The 18,082-nt window shown below is 34.4% G+C and overlaps 2 protein-coding genes across 4 annotated transcripts; one reads left to right on the top strand and one right to left on the bottom strand.

Annotated features, from left to right (window-relative positions):
* The first annotated feature begins 3,769 nt into the window (after positions 1–3,769).
* Positions 3,770–5,651, top strand: LOC9299901. Of its 3 annotated transcripts, none has more exons than XM_021027304.1 (2): positions 3,770–3,975; positions 5,122–5,651. In XM_021027304.1, the coding sequence occupies exons 1-2, from the start codon at positions 3,820–3,822 to the stop codon at positions 5,494–5,496; spliced, it is 531 nt and encodes a 176-aa protein (XP_020882963.1). In that variant the 5' UTR covers positions 3,770–3,819; the 3' UTR covers positions 5,497–5,651. The 3 variants fall into 3 exon arrangements, with proteins under 3 accessions (XP_020882963.1, XP_020882974.1, XP_020882966.1); XM_021027315.1 differs by having other exon boundaries at positions 3,909–3,995; XM_021027307.1 differs by lacking the exon at positions 3,770–3,975 and adding an exon at positions 4,492–4,763.
* Positions 5,652–5,771: 120 nt separating this feature from the next.
* On the bottom strand, positions 5,772–12,731 carry LOC9299900 (kinesin-like protein KIN-4A). Its single transcript, XM_021027295.1, has 24 exons — positions 12,058–12,731; positions 11,275–11,571; positions 10,924–11,183; positions 10,617–10,804; positions 10,404–10,528; positions 10,285–10,321; positions 10,086–10,177; positions 9,888–9,998; positions 9,673–9,798; positions 9,494–9,587; positions 9,270–9,379; positions 9,068–9,166; positions 8,755–8,979; positions 8,540–8,620; positions 8,362–8,433; positions 8,126–8,219; positions 7,822–7,853; positions 7,632–7,729; positions 7,444–7,542; positions 7,153–7,374; positions 6,900–7,047; positions 6,655–6,804; positions 6,224–6,543; positions 5,772–6,130 (listed from the first exon to the last, which is right to left on the bottom strand). Exons 1-23 carry the CDS (start codon positions 12,181–12,183, stop codon positions 6,325–6,327), a joined length of 3,105 nt encoding a protein of 1,034 aa, XP_020882954.1. The 5' UTR covers positions 12,184–12,731; the 3' UTR covers positions 5,772–6,130; positions 6,224–6,324.
* Between the last annotated feature and the right edge of the window lie 5,351 nt (positions 12,732–18,082).

Genomic DNA, 18,082 nt, shown 5'->3' with positions numbered 1-18,082 from the left:
TATAAATTTAATTTGTCACTTGCAAATAATATGAATTTGAACTATTATGTGGGAATTATATCAACAAACAAACTAATTATCTGTGAGTTATATCAACAATTTATTTTGTAAAAGTAATAGATAACATATGTTTATAAGTTTATTGATGTTTACATACATAAATAATAGTAAAGTAAAAAACAACACTAAAATATGAGCAAATGCAAGATATCAAATCTTAAGAGTCTTTACAAAAAAATTCAATCATATTTATATTGAAACAAATGTCATCCACATCATTAGCATATAATAATTTAAGATTTTTCTATAATAATATATTATAATTATATTTTATGTATTTTCTCATATTTTGTAACCTCCACACTAATAATTATCATTATGTTGTTAATGCTCACACTAAATTATAACAATACTTTAAATACAATTAATACAAAATGAATTCTACACAATGAATTCTTTGATATGTAACATAACTTTTATGATGTACATACAATTAACTTACTCATAAATGATATTTAAATATAATTGTTAAAGTTGAATAGTTGTAAAACGTAAATATATTATCTTTTATAAATAGTAATATACACATATCACTAACCATCATATTCCAAATTTCATAATATTGATAAATCTTATAACAATTTCTTTTATAATCCGACTAATGATGTTTCAATATTACATTTTTGTCAATTTTGTAAGAGGCTGTGAAGAGGAGATGAGTTTTAAAATCAAATATTGTATTGATTAAAAGAAGTAATATACTCTTAATCATTTTTTAAAAAACATAAATATCATTGTATATAGATGAATACAACTCAAATTTTATAGAAAAAATCAAATTTGAATTTACTGTCATTCATTTATTTGTTTTTCTTTAAATTTTAAATTCAAGTAAAAAAAAACTAAATAAAATAAATAGCAAACATATAACATAGTATGCAACAAGCCGCTAGTATCGCGTCTAAATAACCTAGTTACTTTTGAAAAAACTGTCCATTTTGCAAATTAACCCAAAAAATAATACAAAATAAAATAAACTATAATGAAAAAGATACTTACCAATTGATTATGTTTATGTTTTCCATACTTTTAGTTTAGCTAGTACTTATTTTGAAAACTTTAATTAACTCTTTCATTAGAAGCTGACTCATGTCTCTTTACTCCTACAAAAGATGTATTTTTTTAAAAAAGGCCATAAGCGAATGTTTCAATTTCATACGTATAGGCACGGGCCTGTCCATACATATGATAAAGTAAACTTTGGATTTGGTGAAAGAGAGGAGACCTACCATTGAAAAACAGATAATGAAATCTTTGTGAGTCTTAGCACTTTTTTGGAACACCTGGTAAGGAATATGGGTTGTAGGTCTTCCTGATTCAGTAACAGAAACTTGAGCCAACCTCTTTAAGGATCTATTAACAGACTATCTAAGTCTACCAGCCATATTCTTAGGTGTAATGGCTGGAGCATGACGACTTGTGAGAACATTTTTTTGAGGAAGATGTAAGTTTTCGGCAGGAGCTTCACTTTCAGTAGCATCTTTTTGGCCACTTGGAGATAGATGGTGGACCGGTTTGAGTGGCTGAAGGTAGTTAAACTTTACACGCAATGGGTGGTTTGGGAGGAATTTGGGCAGAGGTTTCAGTGGATATGGATAAGGGAATGAGAGGTGAAGGCTCTGTTTGTGAGTAATGGAGATGTGGATTTTGGGGTAAGAGTAGTGAATTTCTCGGTTACATGAACTTGTTCTATAACATCAAACACATTTCTAGGGCTTATAAGACTTGGATATGTAGAGGCTGTATTAATTGCAATCGGATGCATCTCAACATCGATAGTAGGTGGTACAATAACAACAACCAAACTAGAGCAAACAACAGACTAGACGACAAGAGCATTTTATAGTGGGAGCTTTGAGACCTTAGAGGCATTAGAAGGTAAAGGAGAGAAATGAGAGATGGAGTAAATAGAGGCTAGATCAGGAGGGATTGGTCGTGGAAAGATATGGTTACCACCAACAATGGGAAGCTTTGGATTTGGAGCAGAAGCACGACCATTAGAGAACCAATGATTCTTTATTGGAAACCTAGAAAGTTTATATATATATAAATGTTTTTTTCCAAAAATTATATTTTTTTAATATTTTTGTATTTTAAAATACATTAGCAAACAGAAAATCTGAAACATAAAAAAAAAAGTTAGGTATTTTATAATATTTTTCTTAACTTATTTATTGGAAACCAAGAAAATTTATATTTATATATATACATATATATTATTTTTTTCCAAAAATAAGATTTTTTATAATATTTTTAATAGCAAGCAGAAAATCAGAAACATAAAAAAAGTTAGATATTTTATAATATTTTTCTTAAATTCTATATTAGAAATCGAGAAAGTTTATATATATATATATATTTTTTTCCAAAATAAGATTTTTTATAATATTTTTTTGGGAGACTCACAAAAATGCCCCTTTTTCAATACCCCTTTTCAAAAATGCCCCTTTTGGCTGTCAATTTCTAAAAATACCCCTTTTTATGTAAAAAAAGTCTAAATTACCCTTATTTTAATAAAAAATATCACAAATATATAAGTAAAACATGAGAATGTGCACACATCAAAATTACAAACTTGATTTTGTAAAAACTTGTAAAACCTTTAAAATACCTTTTAAAATTTTCCCGTAAAAATTTTTACCGCCAAAAAACTTTTTTTGCGGGAAAATTTTTGGCGAAAAAAATTTACAAAGTATTTTAAAGGTTTTTAAAAGGTATTTATAAGGTTTTACAATGTATTTTAAAAGGTTTTACAACGTATTTATAAGGTATTTATAAGATATTATAAGATTTTATAAGCTATTTTATAAGGTTTTACAAATAACTTGTAAAACCTTATAAGTACCTTGTAAAAGCTTTTAAAATACATTGTAAAACCTTACAAAACACTTGTAAAAACTCTGTAAAACCTTTAAAATACCTTGTAAAATTTTTCCGCCAAAAAAATTGCGGAATCACTTTTCCCGAAAAAAAAAATTTTGGCGGGAAAATTGCGGGATCACGTTTCCCGCCAAAAATTTGCGGGATCACTTTCCCGCCAAAAAATATTTTGTATTTTGTGGACCTAATTTTGTTTCAAATAAGTGTAAAGAGAAAGTGTGAAAAATACTATTTTTTAAGATAACAGAAACGTTCATGTTTTTGTCATTAAAAATTAAAAGAGAGCAAACTTAAAAATGGACTCTCAAATGGGGTATTTTTGAAAAAAAGTATTGAAAAAGAGGCATTTTTAACAATTTCTCTATTTTTTTTTGTTTTAATAGCAAACAGAAAATCTGAAACATAAAAAAAGTTAGATATTTTATATTCTTAAATTCTATATTAGAAAGAAACCGAGAAAGTTTATATATATATATATATATATATTCCAAAAAATTAGATTTTTATGATATTTTTTTATTTTAGTAGCAAACCGAAAATCTGAAACACAAAAAAATAAGTTAGATATTTTATAATATTTTTCTTAAATACATTAAAAACAGAAAATCTAACATTAATTGACAATTCCAATTTCAAGTAATCGACTTTTGAAATTGTTTTTTTTTTTTCTCGAACCTTTTTTTTTTTTTTTTTTTTTTTTGCTTGATTCAGGCCCCGATTTGTTTTTATTTATTTTTATGTTTTGCTTGAAAATGTTGTGTAGATTGTACGGAGAAATTAGGGAATACGACAAGAAGTTCCTAGAATCCTCTGGCGTTTCATCACTTATTATTATTAGTCTCTCTTTTTCTTTTTTCTTGGATTCTCTCCATTTTGCAGATGCATTACGCCATGAACAGTCATCCCGAGACCGAGATGATGGATAACGACTCCGCCGAGACGTTCATGCTCGACAAACCCAGCACCGCCAGAGATTTTCTCTCCGCCGCTCGTAGGCTCGTCGATCAAGGAGAGCCATCTCAAGCTCTTCAAGCGGTATTTTCGATTTCTTCTAGGTTTCTCTTCCTTTTCCTAATTTTTCCCCATTTTTGCATTTGAAACATTCTTTGGAGCTGTGTCACCTTTGGACTTTGATTAGGGTTCGTTGGAACTTCCTAAAGATTTAGTTGTTTGAATGGGTTTAGATTCTAATTAGATGCCACTGGCTCGCTTATATTTTTCTGCATAATTAGGATGAACAATTAATTTTTTAGAGGCTTTTGTTATGTTTAATCTTTCAAAAAGATAGATTTTATTCCTATGATCATTAGTCACCGTTATAACTTTAGATTCGAAAGCTCGAATGTGTTTCTTAAGATTGAACCATTACCTTCATCTCCATCAACTACTTCCCAACAGATACAGCAGCATCGGCTTCATTGCTTGGTTAAAAGACACCGGTGAAGTGAATAATGAAGTAGTTTACCGGTTCGGATTCATCAAGACTTTAAGCTGTTTGAATTCTGCAGATCGCAAGATCGAATTAGTTGCGGCTAGCTGATTTTTTTTTGTTTTGCTTTAGGATGAACAACTAGTTTTTGGAGGCTTTTGTTGTGTTTGATGAATCACAAAGATAGATTGGCATCTTTGTTACGTTATTTTATCCCTATGATCATTAGTTACCATTATAACGACGGATTTTATAGCTTGAATGTGTTTCATTAGTTTGATCTATTACATTCATTTCCTTCATCAAGTTGCCAACAGATACAGCAGGCATTGCAGTCGTCCCTTGGTAAAGTCTGTCTCTTCTATGGTGAAGTGAATAAAGAAGTAGTTTACGGGTTTGAATCCTATCACATCGCCTTCATCCATTGACTATCATATTAAGAAAATATAACATTGTAGAAGAATGATCTCTTTTTATTATAAGATAGTTGATTTAGTGTTCGCATAATAATATTGCTAGTTCTGACTTCTGACTCTGAGTATGCAAATTATTTTGATTTTCTTCTAGACTTTTAGAATGATAAAAGTGTTTTCCTTGTTGAACTGGGATTAGTTTGAGTGTTTTTCGCGTTTGTAGAAATCACGATTTCATTTCCCGTGCACCTGATTTGTGAGACTTGTATATAGACTGCATTGAACTTTTTTCTTTATGAAAAAACCCTTCCCTGAGTCAGTCTATCTTGTTCTGAACAGGTCGTGATGGCGATGAGAAACCAAGGAGGAGATGAGGCGGTACTTCATATATTGAACCGTACCCGTGAACTATACAAGCGTAGAATTCAAGAAACAGCTAGAATGGATCAGCTGGCTTCTATATTTGCCGAGTGTGCCATTACAGAAGCACAGCCTCTTGGGCATGAGCCAACAACATCAAAAGACTTATTTGGTACCAAAGAAACAGTTACAGCAGATTCTCATGGCATATCTATTCTGGAAAAAAGCGGGAGGTCACAGATCATGCTCGATGCCTTTGCTGACGGAAGCAGCTTTATCTGTCTGCAATGCGGTGGTCTGGTGAGCATCCATAGGAGAGATGAACACTATGCGTACTGGTGTAGCAATATGTAATACAAGGATGCTATTTTGTTGGCCATTATATGAGAAGTTGGCCATTATATGAGAAACTGCGGCATATTGCCTTCGCTGTAATATTGTGTTGCTAAATGTTGTTTATCTTTGAATGCAATGGGAGATAGATATATAACACTTCAAATTTGTCTTAACCTTTACATGTCATGTGTCTTATGCTTATCAATGAACTCGTAAACTGTATAGAATGTACTTTGTATCTTTTTGGCTTTGTACATTGCTCTCGTTTCAATTTTCACGTCTCAATCTTAAGATACTGGAACAAAAGTGGACACTAAACAAATATTTAATCATTTACAACAAACCAAAGAACAAATAAAACCGGTATTGTTCATACAAATATCTGCAACTTGATGATGAGGTTTATTTCCTCATCAGCTCCTTTAGTGATGTATAAGCTGTCAATTCTATCAACATGAAAAGAACAATCTGACTCCTAAAAAGCCATCAGCTATCTGTTAGCTACAACAAGCAATCAGCAGCACCTGCCGCTCGACGCTCGTCCTGGTGGTTCTCCTTAATGCGGTACACACGCCTAATAACGAAGTTTCCAATATCACACAAAACCTTAAGAGTTTTCCTCCCAGATGAAACACGGCAGCAAGTCTAGTCTCTGTTGTGCATGAATTGATCTTCGTTAGAAAAAGACAATGATATCCTCTCCAAGTTGCTTAAATAATCTAGGAAGGATTGATTAATTATTTACCTGCACCCATTTGTATGATCCTTTCCATAAAAGTCTCATACTCACAGGCAGAGAGAGCTTGAACACTAAAAGATTCTCTCAGAAAACGGTAAAAACCTTAATCACATGATCTTATTAGGCAGAGCCTTAAGTCGGGGTTTAGCCTTGAGGAGTGTTTCGTCACTGTGCCTAATCCACTCAGAGAGTCTCCATGGCTTTTGCCACTTCCATTTGAATTGAACGATCCACTGGTGATGACTTCTCTTCCACCTCCAAAGTTTCCCACCTTGTTTGCCTACAGCTGATAGTTTTCTCATCGATACTTGTCCCATCGGTACCATCTGCACACAGCAAAAGTACATAGGACTCTTAGACCCTTATAATGAAGCCTGTATCTGCAGCTCTTTATGCGCCAACATAATCCTAAGGAAGTAGAATAGAACGAATTTAACCTTCTTGTTTGTATCAAGAAATGCAGCCGATCCTCTCACTTTTCCGTTAGCAATGCCTGGGGTAAACTTGAGCTGTTTCTGTGCTGGCACGGTCATTGGAGAAGGTGTCGGGTCTTCAGCTAAATGTTTCACTGAACTCGGTGGGGTTCCCTATACCAACATTTAATTTTTCATGCCTTGCTATACTAACCAAAACTAAAGTAGACTGAAATATGGATATAATAGGGAATGTTGCATAATCTTACTAGTGAAGTTGCAACTGCTTGCTCCCTCAATTTTAACTCCTTTTCTGCTTCTTTCCTTCTCAACTCACTCTGCCTCAGAAGGCCAACAATTTCTTTGAACTGATCTTTCATTTCTTTTATTTCTACATCTTTCTCCCATAATTGGCACCTGCATTGGAAAAGTAAATGCATGAAAAGCTTGATTGAAGATTGAACTCTAATGCTGAAAACGATTTTCTTGAATGTTGGTTTGTCACTTGGAAACTCAAGGCACCTTGTTTCTGCAAGAGAGTTGAACATATACTGAAGCAAATTCTTTGCCTCTCCCATTGATCGTAGCTGGTTCCAGCGGCCACGGTTTGTAAAGGCACGCTCCCGTTCTTCTGCCTCAGAAAGTTGTGATGCCATCGCTACTAGAGAATTAGAAGATATACCAAGCATGTTCTCAAGTGAAGATATTCGGGCCATCCTTGCATTATGTGACAATGATGAAGCCCTGAAACGAAAACTAGTAAATAAGGACCGGGGAAAACTTAGAAAGCGATGAAAATTCATCAAAAAGTACCTAGCAAAGCCATTCTTTCCTCTTGGAGGACTTAATCCTTTCACTGCAAACTCATCTACTTGTCTTAAAACAGCCAACTCTTCTGCCAGCGCAGCTCGTCTGAAATTATCAAAATATGCATTATCAGTGACTAAACAGTCATTGTGAGGCTAAAATTATTTAAGAGGTTAAATGCAGTCGGGACATACACGTGGCTTTGTTTCTCGTACTCATGACGTACTTCATGCACATTCACCATGACTTCCAACTCATGATCAAGCCAACGCTGCAGCGACTTCTCATTGGTCTAAAGAGCATAAATTGAATTAGATTTCTCAAGAATCACAATGATACTAACAACACAAGATAAAGAAAAATGGGACCATGGTAAATCCATACCTGACCATTTGTTCCAAAGCCATTTGTACCAGCTGCATAAATAGTGTTTTACTTAGAATCTCAAAACACACAAAAAGTAACCATCTTATTCCTCAAAACATAAAGATAACTCATGCAGGGCCCAAGATATCTATGCCAACTGCTTCATGTATCAACTACTTTATGGGCAATTCTAAACAGACTTTGAAAATGTAACCCAACAATCAGCTAATTACTCAGTGACATGGTTCCATTAAATGGTTTTAAGTATTTTACCATTGTTCAAACCACAGAACACCAAATCGCAAAACATTATTGATCATACCTGAGTGGTCACGAGGAGATGATTTCCGAGCTTCTAACAACTCTTTCAACCTTTTGGTAGCCATTGCAGCCTCTTCTGTCTTCCTCTGAAGAACCTGAGAGTGAATATTTTCTTTAGCTTCACAGCTGAATCTTCTATTTTTTTTTTTTTTTTTTTCTTTCCTGGTCTTTCATAGATAATGGAAAATACTCAAGGTTCAAGCTTTCAAAATTCTATGTTAACAATCTTGTGCTTACCATTTTCTGGCGCTGATTTAAAGCTTGCAGCTTATGCCTTTCATACTCGCTCTTTCTCCCTTCTTTCCGTAACTGTGTTGCAGTGAAAGTTTAAGGTGCACTTAGAATCTAAGAGACTTTTGAGAATTGTGAAAGAAAATATCAACAGACTTAATTACGAAGAAGAAGGCAAAGGTACCTGCAAAAGTTCCTTCTCCCGGGAGGCTTTCCACTGTCGAAACTGTTCTGCTTCTTGTTTCATTCTGTGTTGCAGCTGAACCTAGAAAGGCAAGGAAGAGAATCAAACTAATGTACTTTCAAAGAGAAAATGTGACATGAGTCTATATGCATGACTTGAAAAAAAATTATGGATGCATTTCTAGAGTAAAACAAAAAGATGTATCATATTTATACCTTTTGTGCCTTGATGGATTGGATTTCATCTTGTAACCTCCGAGCCGCGTCATCACTCTTTTGTTTCTGCTTCAGTAGTTGAACCTGGCTCTCTTGCTTTTTCTTAAGGTCTAAAATCTGTGCTTCAAGCGCTTTTAAGTTCTGAGCATGAACGTCTTGCAACTTCTGTGCTTGACCATCAGAAGCAAGGTTCTCAATTTCAGCCAACAAACGGTTTCTCTCTTCCTGAAAAAAAAAAAGAGAAACCAGTTCAAGAACTCATAATATGTTTTGTTTTAATGAAACCCAAGCACCAATGCAAAATATATTCCACCTGAACGAATCGCTTTTCATCCTCCACCTCTGCAATTTTCTTTCCAAAATGTTGCTTTAAGGCAGCCGGATCATAGCCATCAAACAGCTTCATTTCAGACTGTTTTCATACATGATTATGCAGTTATAATCGAGAATAAATCTCTGTAAGCCAAAACGGAAATACGAGGCATTCCTATACATAAACAACAAGTAAAAGACACCTCTTTTTCCTCTAGACGGCGGTTCAGTTCATGCAACTCTTTGTCCATACTATTTTGCAAGAGCTTGTGCTCCCACTCCTTTGCCTCTTCGTCTATTTCCCTTGAATCACCTGCATATAATAAAAGCTCTCGTCTTGAATAACATAACCGTCTTTTAGTTTCAGCGTTCTTTTGAGTCTAAACGAAGACTCATTTCCACCTTCAACTAGTTATCTTTCTTATACCTGTTGTGGCTTCAACTATGAGGTAATTGGAGGACTCTATACTGTGCAAGCTTCTTTTCAGCCCATCGGGTCTGATAGAACCAACAATATCATCCTGCCACCAAATAATTCGACATTTCATAACAGTAACAAGGATCTAGTAATATTAGAGGGATAATAAGTATCAGTTAGAATACTACAGCTCGTATGTCTTTAAAGTCTTTCTCAGAATGCTCTACACCAGGACATCTGCTACGGTACTCATGAAGTTCCCGGCAAAGATCTTCATTAGCAGTTTCAAGCCAAGCAATCCTTTCTTTAAGAACCTACATAATCACACCAAGTCTTAACCTTTATACTTCTAAAAAAACTGCCGGAACCCCACATGTAAATCCAGACACTAAGGTTAACATACCTGGACTTCTGCACATGAGGATCCTCCGGTCCGTAAGGAGAGCTCTGCCTGCAAGTATTCTACCTGTTGACGCATTTTTAGCATCTCACTAGACACAGGATCTCTATTAACCTGTTTTAACAATAGAAATAGATAATTAGAGTAGTTTAATTTCAGTGAATAATTAGTTTCTTTGATTGACATATCTGAATAGCTTACAACAGGTTTATTCCGGATGTTTCGAGCACGGTTTGCATATTTCAAAGTATTAAGTGTTTCCTCCGCGTTAATATCTGCAGGACTGATGCAAGCTGGAACCCGAATAGCAAGCATAGAAAAATAAACGAGCATTAACCAAACTGGACAGGGCTTAAAGCAGAACTTCCTCAGAAAAATAAAAGAGAAAACTGCATTTTACCTATCATCACAGTTCTGCTGTTACCCCCAAGGGAATCCTAAGATATTAACATGCAAAACTTTTGAGAATGGAGCAAACACTGAAAAATGTGATATCAAGAAAATTGAAAACAAATATACCTGCAAAAGCCGTGTAAGTTTACTGTCTCTGTAAGGAACATGGGCACCATCTTTACGCTTTTTCTCATCTCCGAGCGCGCTGATGACATTACCAAGTGCAAGGAGGCCTTTGTTGATGTGAACTCCTGATGAAAAGAATCAACTTCCATTACACCCCAGTGATCAAAAAGCTAATAACTGGTCTTAAACCAAATGCAACAGAAGAACACCAACCTTCCTTAAATCTCAAACCGTCAGAACCAGTTCTTTTTGCTCGTTCTGAACCAGCAAGGTCTACTAGGTGCAACTTGGCACACAAATATTCTTCTTTCAAGCTCCCATTGTAAGCACCGTTTTCAGGAGAATCCGTATTAATTTTGCGCATTTGCTCCACGGTGATAGTGAAAATGGCATGTGAACGACTGCATACCCATAGAAGAAACACAAACTTTTATGAGTGTTTAAAGTTATTGACTGCAATGTCCTATTTGGGGTTTTAGATTGACATAAAAATAATAATAACACAAATATCATAAGTCACCTGGACTGATTGTTCATGTTAGTACTACCAGTAGCCCTGCTGACCGACCCTTGATCAAGGCAAGCAGCCATCTCTTTCAACGTACTGACACTTACTTCTGTGGATCCTGCTAGTGTGATAACACCGTTGGATGTTTCTCGGATCTGTATTGGTGGCTTCCCAGGGACATGTGCTACCTTGCCAACATGTCCAGTGTTAGTAGTGTCTGATTTATTAACAGTGCAAGGATCCAGCAAATCTTGAACCTCTTCTTTATGAATCTACCAAATAAAATCATTAATGGTCAGTCAGGTTACAAATGAACATACAAAGAAACTGCGGGTTGTGAAATCGAAAGGTGTTGAAAAGAACCTCGATAAAAGAAACATGAATCTGAAACTCAATCTGCTGCTTCAAAGTCTCTATCTTGCTGAAAAGAGCGTTCATAACTTGAGGGATGATTCCGGTTTGGCTGCTGTCTCCGCAGCCAGTACCCATTGTATATGTTTTACCCGAACCCGTCTGTCCATAAGCAAGAACCGTAGCATTGTAGCCTTGAAATAAACCGTCAACGAGCGGGGCAGCACATTCTTCATACATTTCAGTAGATGGAGAACCAGAGCTACCATATACATGATCAAATGTAAAAGAATGTGATCCAATTTGTACCTGCATCATTATTCACAACACCCAATTTTAAAAGAAATGTTTGATTTATACAATAAAATTTTCCAAATAACAATTAAGCTAGTATGAACAATTCCAATTCTCACATATTGAGTAATATACAAACTTTTAGACTTATTTATGCCGGAAGACCAGTAAAAAGGTCAGTGTTCAGAATTAGCAACAAAAACAATTGATCTAGTGAGCCAATCAATTAAGGAAATAATTTAATGATGCAATAATTCTAAAAACAGAGCTACTTGGTCAAACATGCATAAAATAAACACTCTGAAAAATCACTGATTCTAAAAACGTCGCGAGATCTAGATCTCAGGGAGAGACAATTCCGATTAAGAAAAAAAAAAAAAGCTAATCAGTTAGAATAAATTTCACCTAATAAAAAAAATCTTCTATTAGTCCAGATTAATCAGACAGAACAAAAGCCTCTGCTTTTAACATTATCGAAACTGGGGAAAAAAACAACTGTACCTGTGGTTTACCGGTAACGACAGTGACACAATCTTGACAACCTTGAATCCTTTCGTCGCCGATGAGTGGTCTGATGTGAACAGCAACCTTAACGGAACAATCATCCGGCGGCGGAGTAGATTCCATTGGAAGACGAGAAGAAGTAATCTAGAATCGAAGAAGAGAGAAAGAGAAGGAGAGAGAGAGAGACAGTGAAGTTGCAGACAGACAAATGTGGTTTGATGATGTGTTCGGAAAGAGAGAGAAAGAGACTTGGAAAATGAAAGGGTAGAAATGGAATTCAAAAAAGATAAAAACTTTTCCGAGGAGAGAGCTTAACCGCAACGACAATAACACTCTTTTAACTTCCCTTAGGCTTCACTCTTTAGTCCTTACTATCTCTTTCTTTCTTATAAACGGACCGACGTGACTTTACTTTCACTCTTTCCGGTTTTAACCTCTGTCTTTCTTTTCTTTCTATCTTTCATGTGTGACTTCTGACAAAAAGTGGTGGAGGAGAATATTTAAGCAAAGAGAGAAAATTAGGTCAAATTCTTTACTTTATTGCATGTGCCGTTGTAATGTACACATACCAAATGATTGTAGTTATTTATTACATGGAGTAAGAGTTTTAGGGTTTGGTTTGAAGTTGATTTAGCAAATTATCTGCTCACCTAAATTACAACTGTAAGTTTTGAGTTTTGTCTTCCTTATATTTGCAAATTGCAACTAACAATACCTTAAAAAAAAAAAAAAAAAAAAAAAAAAACTAAAACTAGTGGAGTTATGTCACACAAGCTATATGACCAACGGATTGGTTTAAAGGTTTACATCTAAACTACAATTCTTTATAGTCAGTTTGGTATTTAAATATGATTAGATAAGAAAACAGACACCGCCAAAAAAATGGGTTGGTGACGTAATTATGAAGCAAAGACGGCCATGATATACATATATTGAGATGAAAAGAAAAAAAACTAAATTATCAGTACAATGAGTAAGGCTTATGATAGGGTGTAATGAATTTCATTGAAAAGGTACTAAGAAAATTGGGTTTCTGTGAAAAATGGATTAATTGGATAATGTGGTGTATTACAACCGTCCAATATAGAGTTCTCATAAATGGACAACCTCGAGGACTAATAGTTCCAGAAAGGAGATTACGGCAAGGAGATCCGCTCTCTCCTTATTTATTTATTCTTTGTACAGAGGTATTAATTGCGAATATCCGAAAAGCAGAACGGGAAAAATTAATTACGGGTATTAAAGTAGCAACAGCAAGCCTTCCGGTGTCACATCTGTTATTTGCAGATGATAGTTTATTTTTTTGCAAGGCCAACAAGGATCAATGTGGGGTAATTTTAGAGATATTAAACAGATATGAAGCAGTTTCGGGTCAACAGATCAATTTTTTAAAATCATCAATCCAGTTTGGACACAAGGTAGATGATGACACCAAGGAAGAAATTAAATCAACCTTGGGCATCACTAACATCGGTGGTATGGGTTCTTATCTCGGATTGCCGGAAAGTCTAGGTGGTTCCAAGACAAAAATTTTCTCGTTTGTTAGAGATAGATTACAAACAAGAATTAACGGATGGTCGGCAAAATTTTTATCGAAAGGAGGGAAAGAAGTGATGATTAAATCGGTAGCTGCGGTATTACCAACTTATGTAATGTCGTGCTTCAGACTACCGAAAACAATCACTTCTAAACTTACTAGTGCGGTTGCTAATTTTTGGTGGAGTTCGAATGGTGATTCAAGAGGCATGCACTGGATGGCTTGGAATAAATTGTGTAATAGTAAATCGGAAGGGGGTCTAGGTTTTCAGAATGTAGATGATTTTAATTCGGCTTTATTAGCAAAACAATTATGGCGGTTGATCATGTTTCCGGATTCTCTTTTGGCAAAGGTTTTTAAAGGGCGGTATTTTCGGAAATCCAATCCATTGGAAAATATAAAGTCATACTCACCATCCTATGGATGGAGGAGTATCTGTTCAGCTAGATCTCTGGTTAACAAAGGACTTATTAAAAGAGTCGGATCTGGGAAATCCATCTCCGTTTGGGAGGATCCCTGGATTCCAGCTCAATTCCCGAGACCAGCAAAAAGTAATGGTTCAATTATTGATCCATCTTTAAAAGTTAACAATCTGATCGATAGTCGGTCGAATTTTTGGAATATTGATCTCTTACAGACGATCTTTGATCCAAAAGATGTTGAGCTTATAACTGCTCTTCCTGTGGGTGTGCCAACTAAAGAGGATACTTTGGGTTGGCATTTTACAAAATCCGGCAAATATACAGTCAAATCGGGATATCACACCACACGGATGGATGTATCGGAGACCAATTTATCTTTTATTGGACCAGATATCACACCATTAAAAGCACATTCTTGGCAAGTGCAGTGTCCACCGCAGATTCGTCATTTTTTGTGGCAAATTTTAACGGATTGTGTACCGGTAACAGAGAATTTAAGGAAAAGAGGAATTGATTGTGACACTGGATGCGCTAGATGTGGCGCACCAGAGGAAACAATCAATCATACTCTCTTTTAGTGCCATCCAGCAAGACAGATTTGGGCACTTTCACAGATTCCTACGGCTGTGGGTATTTTCCCCACATATTCTATCTTTACGAATTTTGATCATTTATTCTGGAGAATACCATCAGAATATGATTCATCAGTTTTTCCATGGATTATTTGGTATATTTGGAAGGCAAGGAATGATAAAGTATTTGAAAACATAGACAAAGATCCTCCAGAAGTGTTACGGTTAGCGGAAAAGGAGGCTCAGTTGTGGCAGTCGGCTCAATTAGAACTTCACAATGAAAATCTTGGTTCAGTGGATTTGGTAACTCGAACTCGAGTGAGGGATGTTTCTCTTGAGTCGAATTTTTCTGGGTATCGTTGCTTTGTGGACGGATCATGGAAAGAAAATGATAAGTTCTCAGGTACAGGGTGGTTTTGTACATCATCAAATGGAGAGCCGCCAACCATGGGAGCTGCCAACCTTCGAAGAAGTCTATCTCCGCTACATACAGAAGTCGAGGCCCTTCTATGGGCGATGAAGTGTATGATAGGTGCAGACAATCAAGAGGTAGCTTTCTTTACAGACTGTTCAGACCTAGTGAAGATGGTGTCTTCTCCAACCGAATGGCCGGCATTTTCAGTGTATTTGGAGGAGTTTCAGAGCGACAAGGATGAGTTCTCAAACTTCTCTTTATCTTTAATTTCTCGTAGTGCAAATATAAAAGCGGATAATCTGGCACGAAAAATTCGTACAGAACCGCTTCATATCACATATGTAAACAACATTCCTCGGAAATGACTCTTTTGAGCTCTAATTAATTTCGGATGACAAAAAAAAAAAAGATATTAGTAAAAAACCAAAAAGAGAAATTAAAGAAATGTTAGATATAAAAGTGAACATAGCCTTAACAGTAAACCCACAAAAAAATAGTGGATACGATCGTTGACAAAAAGGTATCATTTTTTTTTAAGCTTAATGCACAAATTAGGAAAAAGAAAAAGAAAAAAAAAAGAAAAAAGTAAAGGACGACTTTTGGAGAAAGGTCCACAAAGAGAGACAATGCGAGCTGGCGGATGAATCGTGGTCACGTGGCTGTAGCGATGGGTCCCAAAACTATCGGCTTTATGGGAAAGAACTCCGTACGCTTCACTGTCTAAGGCTAGTCGTCCACAAAATATTCGGACCCAAAAAAAATAACCGAAACCAATCCAAAAAATGAAGACCCAAATCCGAATGGAAAATTGTAAAAAATGTTTAGGATGAAGAAATATTAACTTTCGAAATGTTTAAATCGTAACGTTTGGTTTGACTTTGTCATTTTGAACATCACGTTAAATTTACGTTAAAAAAGATGATAACAGAGTTAACTTTCTACTAACAATCTTTTAAAACGATGTCGTTTTATAGAAATAAACGACAGAAACTGAGCACATGGAAAATCGAACCCATGACCTCTTAAAGGTCATAACAAACTCTCAACCACTAAACTCAGTAACATTATGTAATGATAGCAAACAACGTTATATATATACACAATTAATAATATGTCAAAATTAATTTTTTATTATTATTATATGTATACATAAAAAATCTTTGTTACGTGTATATATATACATAAAAATATTTATTATATATATATATATATACATACAAAATCTTCATTGTAGACATATACATAAAAATATTTATTGCGTATATATTGATACATCTATATATATATATATATAAATCGTTAATTTATTTTTAAAATATATACATATACATAAAATATATAATATATAATATATAAACATACATTAAAATATAGAAAATATAATATATATCTTTATATAAAATATATATATACATACAAATAAATATACATATATATATACATAAAAAAACTTTATTGCGTATAGATATAGTAATTTATGTCATTTTATCAAAAAGTTAAAACCAAATTTTACGATTTAAATCTTTATTGCGTATAGATATATTTAGATATGCAATAAAGATTTTTCATGTATATATATATTATAGATAAAGATATATACATATACATATATATATTATATTTTTCTATATTTCAATGTATATGTATATATATATATTATAAAATTAATTAAAGATATATATATATATATATAAAGATATATATATATAAAAAAAATATATATATGATATATATATATAAAATATATATATATAAAATATATATATATATAAAATATATATATATATATATATAATATATATATATATATTATTAAATTAATTTAAAATATATATATATAGTTCGGTTTGCTATTATAACATAACAAGTATTAAAGCTCGTACTACGTACGGCGCAATTATTTTTTGAATGATTCTATTTAGAATAGTTTCTGTATTGTTGAACAACAAAAAATTGTTTCTAGAATTTTATTAATCCAATAACCTTACACAAGCTTATTATGGCTTCCTCAAGTTTTGTAAGGGTGGACGAAGTCCCTATCAGTTTTTGTTTTGCATCTACGCTACTTTAGCAGCCATGATCTGGGTTGCATTTCTCTTTCTTATACTCAATCATACACACTAAACTTGTCATATTAGACTCCAAGAACCATACACAAGCTTATTATGGCTTCCACAAGTTTTGTAAGTGAGGACGAAGTCCCTATTAGTTTTTTGTTTTGCATCTACGCTACTTTAGCAGCAAGGATCCGAGTTGCATTTCTCTTTCTTATACTCAATCATACACACCAATCTTGTCATATTGGACTCCAAGAATCCTACACAAGCTTATTATGGATTTCCCAAGTTTTGTAAGTGAGGACGAAGTCCCTATGAGTTTTTTTTTTGCATCTACCTACTTTATCAGCTAGGATCCGGGTTGCATTTCTCTTTCTTATACTCAATCATACACACCAATCTTGTCAATATTGGACTCCAAGAACCCTACACAAGCTTATTATGGATTCCCCAAGTTTTGTAAGTGAGGACCAAGTCCTTATGAGTTTTTTTTTTGCATCTACACTACTTTAGCAGTAATGATTCGGGTTGCATTCCTCTTTCATATACTCAATCATACTCACCAATCTTGTCATATTGGACTCCAAGAATCCTACACAAGCTTATTATGGATTTCCCAAGTTTTTTAAGTGAGGACGAAGTTCCTATGAGTTTTTTTTTTTTGCATCTATGCTACGTTATCAGGCATAATCCGGGTTGCATTTCTCTTTCTTATACTCAATCATACACACCAATCTTGTCATATTGGACTCCAAAAATGCTAAACAAGCTTAATATGGCTTCCCCAAGTTTTGTAAGTGCGGACGAAATCCCTATGATTTGTTTGTTTGTTTTTGCATGCTATGCTGACTTTGACCAGCCAGGGATGCCAGGGTTGGCATGTTGCTGCTGTTGCTGTGATGACTGCAATGCATGACACACCCAATCTGGTGCATGATTGGACTCCAAGACCCCTACACAAGCTTATTATGGATTCCCCAAGTTTTGTAAATGAGACACAAGTCCTTATGAGTTTTTGT

This window comes from Arabidopsis lyrata (genome assembly GCF_000004255.2).
Source record: "Arabidopsis lyrata subsp. lyrata unplaced genomic scaffold ARALYscaffold_8, whole genome shotgun sequence".
NCBI classification, from domain to species: Eukaryota; Viridiplantae; Streptophyta; class Magnoliopsida; order Brassicales; family Brassicaceae; genus Arabidopsis; species Arabidopsis lyrata.
Note: the sequence above shows the minus strand (reverse complement) of the source record. Positions and strands in the feature narration are given on the sequence as shown.

What these genes read in the sequence shown, in the direction of transcription:
- LOC9299900 (XM_021027295.1), bottom strand. Translation starts at nt 12,183, where the DNA reads ATGGAATCTACTCCGCCGCCGGATGATTGTTCCGTTAAGGTTGCTGTT. An exon ending in CGGTTTGAGATTTAAGGAAG is followed by an intron (nt 10,529 to 10,616) that starts GTTGGTGTTCTT and finishes TCTTTTCATCAG; the next exon opens with GAGTTCACATCAACAAAGGC. An exon ending in CATAGTTGAAGCCACAACAG is followed by an intron (nt 9,380 to 9,493) that starts GTATAAGAAAGA and finishes TATTATATGCAG; the next exon opens with GTGATTCAAGGGAAATAGAC.
- LOC9299901 (XM_021027304.1), top strand. Translation starts at nt 3,820, where the DNA reads ATGCATTACGCCATGAACAGTCATCCCGAGACCGAGATGATGGATAAC. An exon ending in CATCTCAAGCTCTTCAAGCG is followed by an intron (nt 3,976 to 5,121) that starts GTATTTTCGATT and finishes TGTTCTGAACAG; the next exon opens with GTCGTGATGGCGATGAGAAA.